The sequence below is a fragment of the Lagenorhynchus albirostris genome, chromosome 20, assembly GCF_949774975.1.
Source record: "Lagenorhynchus albirostris chromosome 20, mLagAlb1.1, whole genome shotgun sequence".
Lineage (NCBI taxonomy): Eukaryota > Metazoa > Chordata > Mammalia > Artiodactyla > Delphinidae > Lagenorhynchus > Lagenorhynchus albirostris.
In genome coordinates, this window is record NC_083114.1 from 45,578,065 (window position 1) to 45,584,925 (window position 6,861).

The window sequence follows — 6,861 nt, forward strand, 5'->3', positions numbered from 1 at the left end:
AGGGTGTGTGTAGGTTGTATGTGCAAATACTCCTTCATTTTGTTTAAGGGACTTGAGCGTCCTCGTGGGAGGTGAGTGTGGGTGATCCTGGAACCAGTGTCCAGCAGACACTGGGATGACTATGCTTACTATTCATTTTCTGGATCTCATAGGGTCGACTTATTGATCATGTGAAGAAGAAAGCTACCAACCTTCAAAGAGTCTCTTACCTTGTATTTGATGAAGCAGATCGAATGTTTGACATGGGATTTGGTATGCCTTGAATACCAGTTTCTTCTGTCCCCGTCCTCATGATACTAGTTTTTTCCATATCTTTCTAGACTTAATTTTTTCTCTGCACGAGAGAAGCTAAAAATACTCCTGGATAGGATTAGACCATAGAGATATTGCTAAGACATTAACTATTTTTAGGAGTTTTTTCAGGAAAAGTATGTTAGGCTTAACTGGGTTGAGGACATTTGAAAGTACCTGTGAATATAAGGGAAATATCATCTCTAGGCTTTATTTTTATTCATATGCCTTTGTGAAGGTCAAGGTCTGTGTTCTTAGGTAGATGGATGTCATATCATTCAAGGCCTTTTGCTTTCCTGTCCTCCTTGACTTAACCAGCTGTGTGAAAATTCTAAATAGCTATCTTTATGGATTGGATCATCCCTGGGCCCAGCCAATGGTGCTGGGGTAAGTGCTTCTGAGTTTCATACTGAGTGATAGGTCTAGGAGTTCCAGAATTTCCTTAATTCTTATAATGTCTCATGTGAAGATTTTTACTAAAATGACTTTTCCCAGGCATCCCAAACTGTCATACAGAGGTATGATACTAATTTTACTGTTCTACTTCTTCCAGAGTACCAGGTGCGATCCATAGCAAGTCATGTCCGTCCCGACAGACAGAGTATGTATGAAGCAGTTTCATTAAGCCATTTTTGTACTCAGAATAAACACCTATTTATTTTATAAGCACTCACAGCTATGGCAGCAAAAATGATCATGTGTGTTCTAGTGAGGAACCATAAAGGGGAAGATAATGATGGTGACAGGACCTTAGAGATCATTAGATAGAACTTGCTCATTTTTATAGATGATGAAACCAAGGCTGAGGATTAAATTACTTGCCCCAATTCATAAAGTTTTATCACTGGCTAGAGGCAATACACAGTGCAGATATGCTGATTTGAAGTCAAGAGCCTTTTTCTGAACCATGCTGACGACCCCTGTCTTAACTGAAAATGCATAAAGTTAGAATAAGGGCAAGTTTTTTTTTTTCCTTAGTGAATTAATTTTTAAACTAAATTTAAAGTTCAGGTGGGTTTACTTTTTTAAAAACTGAGCAGTGTCAGTGGGAAGCTTAGTGGGTATTCAGAAAAGAAGTCATATTGTTTCTTTAACAGAATTTACTTTACCTTTTAGCTCTCTTATTCAGTGCAACTTTTCGGAAAAAGATTGAAAAACTGGCCAGAGACATCCTGATTGACCCTATTCGTGTGGTGCAGGGGGATATTGGAGAGGTAACCCTAAGCAGGGCTGGATAGGATCCCAGTGGATTATTTCTCTTACTATGGTGACATGGAATTAATTTCTCACTATTGAGAAAAAAATATTATGCGTTTACAGATGAGGCAACATGTTTCAAATTTGCTTTAAAAACACCAGGGTTGGGGGAAATAGGTGAAACGTGATTGGCAAAATGTTAGTAATTGTTGAAGCTTGGTGATGGATACATGGGAGTTGATTTTGTTCATTTTACTCTTTTTGAATGTTAAAGTTTTTTCCAGAATAAAAGTTTTTTTTTTTAAATATTTTTTTGGGGTAAAAGCAGGTTTTGCCCAAAAGACTACTGGTCAGTTAGGATGGAACTGACATCATAAGTGATTGTGGGAGTAGGCCTGCACAGCGTGGAGTGGGGAGATTTGAAAGGCCTGGTGAAAATGAGTTAAGGGTTTTTTTTTCCTTACCTATAAATATGTTCTATGTGGAAAATTTCTCTGAATTGTGATTTGGAAATCAATTAAGGCTGCTTTGAGAATTCCTTAGTTTGCTTGGTATATTTATTAAAGTTCTGTGCAGTTAGCTTTTTGACATTGTCTGCTTTTCATCACTAAGTGCCTTCTATTTGCATGTATGAATTGTACTAGGAACAGTAAGTGGGAAGGACAGAAAAGGAGCTTACTCTATTGGGAATAATCTGAATAGGCATATAGAGAAGTATTGAGCAAAGCACTGGGGCTTACAGATTATTAGGTATATGTACACGTCAGGGGAGGTGGAGAGCACTGTGATTTGCTAAGGGATGTAAAATTTGAGCTACACTTGACTTGCTGAAGAAAGGCCCAAGGAGAAGAGGGATTATTCAAGGTTCTTCCAGATGCAGGTAGAAAATGTGATGGCTGGTCCTAATTCACGTGCCCTGTGGCACAAATGTCGCAATTATCTTTTTCATTTATTTCTTTTCAGGCAAATGAAGATGTGACTCAGATTGTGGAGATTCTGCATTCTGGGCCTAGTAAATGGAACTGGCTCACCCGGCGTCTAGTGGAGTTTACCTCTTCAGGAAGTGTCCTCCTGTTTGTTACTAAAAAAGCCAATGCTGAAGAGCTAGCCAATAACCTTAAACAGGAGGGTCATAGTCTTGGCCTGCTCCATGGTGACATGGATCAGAGTGAAAGAAACAAGGTTATTTCAGACTTTAAGAAAAAGGACATCCCAGTCCTCGTGGCCACAGATGTTGCAGGTAGGGTATGAATTTCCCCAGTAACCATGCTATAAGGGTGCTCTGTCTTGCTATATAAGACCTTTAATATCTGAGGAGGCTGATTGAAGGCATTCTGCTGGCCTGGCTGGCCACACCCCGTGGTGCAGCAGTTCAGAGCACCGTGATTACAGTCTGGAGCTCTGGGTACCACTTTTTTTTTTTTTTTTTTTTTTTTTTTTTTTGCGGTACGTGGGTCCCTCACTGCTGCGGCCCCTCCCGCCGCAGAGCACAGGTTCTGGACGCACAGGCTCAGCGGCCACGGCTCATGGGCCCAGCCGCTCTGCGGCACGTGGGATCCTCCCAGACAGGGGCGCGAACCCGCGTCCCCTGCGTTGGCAGGCGGACCCTCAACCACTGCGCCACCAGGGAAGCCCACCACTTTTCATTTAATGTTCCTCTGAAAAAAAGAATCCCTGCAGTTGGAAGACACTTGGGGAAGAAATTGTTTACACAGTCACATCGTGGGCTATGCCCCTGTTGTGTGTCTGAATATAGTACATACCTTACATTGATTATTTAGTTCGGCATACTTCACTCAAGATCAGAAAAAGTTTTGAAGTGTGATTTTTGAGTTTGTTCTGCTGAGTTTTAATAGCTACCCTTAAAAACTGGTATTTTCTCGCAGAAAGGAGATCACTTCTCAGCTTCAGGACACATTTGATGTTGGTTTTACTTTTTTTTTTTTTTTACATATTTCTGGTGCAAGAGTGAGGCCACGGCAGGTTATTGATAGTAGAAGATAGATGTCCCTTACACACTAAGTTGACCCAGCATCATAGAATCTACGATAGTGGCATTTGTTCTAGAAGGGCAGCTTACATGCCTGTATCTCAGCACACCAAATCATGTACTTTGCTTAGATAAGAGGAATGTGGGTTCTTAGGTTAGCATTTGGGGACACTTTGGTGTTTTGGCTCCTGATAAAGAATAAAAGAATTTTGTTTTTTGTTTCAGCCCGTGGTCTGGACATTCCTTCAATTAAGACTGTCATTAACTACGATGTGGCACGAGATATTGATACCCATACGCATAGGATTGGCCGAACAGGACGAGCGGGTGAGAAAGGCGTGGCCTATACCTTGCTGACACCCAAGGATAGCAATTTTGCCGGTGACCTTGTCCGGAACTTGGAAGGAGCCAATCAGCATGTTTCCAAGGAACTCCTAGATCTGGCCATGCAGGTGAGGGGCTGGACACACTTCAGGTTGCTCCAGGTTGTAAAACTAAGCGAAAAAATTTCAATATGCCAGAGGCAGATAATAGAGAAACATGACAGTAAAGTTGGGCAGGCAGCACTTATGAAGTATAGATTGGTATTGTAGGACATTAAAACTCATCTGGTCTGTCCTCTCATCCTCTCTTTTCAGCAGCATTTATGTTGAAAAGCTATTCCTTTGTGCTAAAATCTGTCCCTGTGACATTTCTTTCTGCTTGCCCCATGTCACACTTGTGAGCAAATTTAATATCAAAGAAAGCTACTAGTCTCCTCACTGCCCTTTTCCCCAAAGTTTTTTCTTTGGGGGGCTAAAAATGTATGATGTCTTTAAAAAAAAAATGTATTTCACTACTTCTCAGACCTAGATCTCAGACCTTTGACTACACTGCTTACCCATTTAAAACTGAAGTGAGGCATTCTACTGAACTCAACCTTGAGTTGTCTTAATACACACAGTCCCCAAATTACAAATGGATTTGTAGAGACTGATAGTAGAGACTTATGTGTTTTTCAAATTCATAGGCCAGCCTACAGAACTGTTCACCCATAATGCAGTTGTACTGTGGTACTGCCTGTGCTTCCAGACCTGGGAGTAAAGGACCTGCATTGCAGGGGAGAGTAGAATAATGTTTCCTTTCCTTTCGCGGAGAGCCAGTCCTGAATTAAATACAAGATGTATTTTGTCTGTGGCATTTTCCTACATCTCATTGTGCCTCAGGCTTTCTCTGCTCTCAGACTGATCAGCTTCCCTGATTAGCACCTTGCCCAGCCTGCCCTACCTTTCAAGTACTTTTTTTTTTTTTGATAAATTTATTTTATTTTTGGCTGCGTTTGGTCTTCGTTGCTGTGTGCGAGCTTTTTCTAGCTGCAGTGAACAGGGGCTACTCCTCATTGCAGTGCGTGGGCTTCTCATTGCAGTGGCTTCTCTGTTGTGGAGCACGGGCTCTAGGCGCGCGGGCCTCAGTAGTTGTGGCTCACGGGCTCTAGGGCGCAGGCTCAGTAGTTGTGGCACTTGGACTTAGTTGCTCCGCGGCATGTGGGATCTTCCTGGACCAGGGCTTGAACCCGTGTTCCCTGCATTGGCAGGCAGATTCTTAACCACTGCGCCACCAGGGAAGCCCTCAGGTACTTTTTGAGTGTAACGTGATTGTCAGATAAAGCTCTAACCACCCCCAGAGATGTTATATATAGATTGTCTGAGAAATAGAGAATAAATTCATTTTCCTCAAGGAAGTTAGAAATGGCCAGAGTAACTGCTCTGCATCTGAGGTGTATCTTAATCACTTCCCTTCCTGGAGCCCCTGAAGGAAGGAAGGAGCAGTAAAAGGAAGCCTTAGATAAGGCTCCTGACAAATATGACGGATGAAGCTACCAAAAAGCAGCTAATCTGTGGTGCCTGTGAACAGTTCCTCCTTTGCTACAGATACATTCGCAAAAGATGAAACAAAAAGTTCTTCCCATTTAGTTTCCTTTTTGATCTCGTCCCGTTCCTCTGGGCGCCTCTTCCTCCCATGTCTTAACCTTGAATTGTGTTCAATGCAGAATGCCTGGTTTCGGAAATCCCGCTTCAAAGGAGGGAAAGGGAAAAAGCTGAACATTGGTGGAGGAGGCCTAGGCTATAGGGAGCGGCCTGGCCTCGGCTCTGAGAACACGGTGAGTCCTGGATGTTAGGATTATTCTTGTCTGAGAGCCTCTTAACGTGACTTTCTATTGAAGAAGCACCTGTGTGTCCTTGACTGACTAGGCGTGCTCAGGATACCAGTTTAGATTAGCAGTGGTTCTTAAACTGTGGTCCCTGGACCAGTAGCACATGCAAACTCGTGCCCCACCCTAGACCTGGTGAATCCAGCTCCGGAGGTGGGGCCCAGCAGTCTGTCCACCAGCCCTCCAGCACTGGCCTAGAGCGGAGGGTCACTCTGTAAACTCCAGCTACAGCTTGTAACTAAACTCAGGAATGATTCCTACATTCTGGGAAATCGAACCAGAGATATGAGAGCTAGCTTTTCTCACAAAACAGTAACAGAAGCTCCCCCTGACTGGCTTTCTTAACTTTGTTTCCTGTCACTTTCTTAAGCCAAGGAAGAAAGCTGCCAGTCTCCATTTCTGCATCATCACAGTTAACTTGGTGTCTTTGTTACATACAAAATCTGTCCCCATGTTACAGTGATGATGACGATGTGGGTCATGCAGATAGATGGTAGTGAGAACTGAATATGTGCCAGGGCCAGCCCGGGCAGCCACACGTTAGCTCAGTCTCCACAGCCACTCAGAGTAAGTACAGATGATAAAACGGAGGCACCCGAGGTCACACTGTGCTGAGCACTGAAGCTGAGGTTTCAGACTCTTTAGGGTCTGGACTTGGAGGCTGAGCAGTCATGTATGTGCTGTACTGCCTTGTGGCCTTTTCAGGCTTAACGTAATTTTTATATAATTACATAAACATGTTTATATTTGTGTCTGTAAATAATACCAAGTGATCAGCTTTGGGTATAATCTGACCTCATTTCTGACTATTCGGGTTAGTTCCCAGAAATAGAATTATTGGGTTGAAAGGCATAAGCATTTTTAAATGATTCATTACCGTGCCTCTTTTCTCACAAAGCATAACTTTCTAAAAATTTCCCATTCCCATTTCAGCTCCCACTTCAGTTTTCAGTATATTGAGGCCCAGTCTGTGGCAGTGGGCTTTCCTACTTACTCTTCCATCCTCATGAGTGTGTTGATTTTTTAGGACCGAGGAAGTAACAACAATGTAATGAGCAATTATGAGGCCTACAAGCCCTCCACAGGAGCCATGGGAGATCGGCTGACGGCAATGAAAGCAGCTTTCCAGGTCGGTCTGAAATTAAGCATTTAGTTAAGAGCTTTCACTGGTAACTCTTGGGCAGTGAGGAGG

General features: G+C 43.0%; 1 protein-coding gene across 5 annotated transcripts in view; it reads left to right on the top strand.

The window, feature by feature from the left end:
* Nucleotides 1–6,855, top strand: part of DDX42 (DEAD-box helicase 42) — a 50,676-nt gene extending 43,821 nt beyond the window's left edge. For all 5 annotated transcript variants that reach the window (XM_060132771.1, XM_060132773.1, XM_060132772.1 and 2 more), the window contains 7 exons: nt 153–252; nt 845–892; nt 1,408–1,505; nt 2,452–2,728; nt 3,704–3,930; nt 5,508–5,618; nt 6,697–6,855. In XM_060132771.1, coding sequence (XP_059988754.1) covers nt 153–252; nt 845–892; nt 1,408–1,505; nt 2,452–2,728; nt 3,704–3,930; nt 5,508–5,618; nt 6,697–6,822 — 987 coding nt within the window. In that variant the 3' untranslated portion in view covers nt 6,823–6,855. The remainder of the gene's footprint in view (nt 1–152; nt 253–844; nt 893–1,407; nt 1,506–2,451; nt 2,729–3,703; nt 3,931–5,507; nt 5,619–6,696) is intronic.
* The last annotated feature ends 6 nt before the right edge of the window (nt 6,856–6,861 follow it).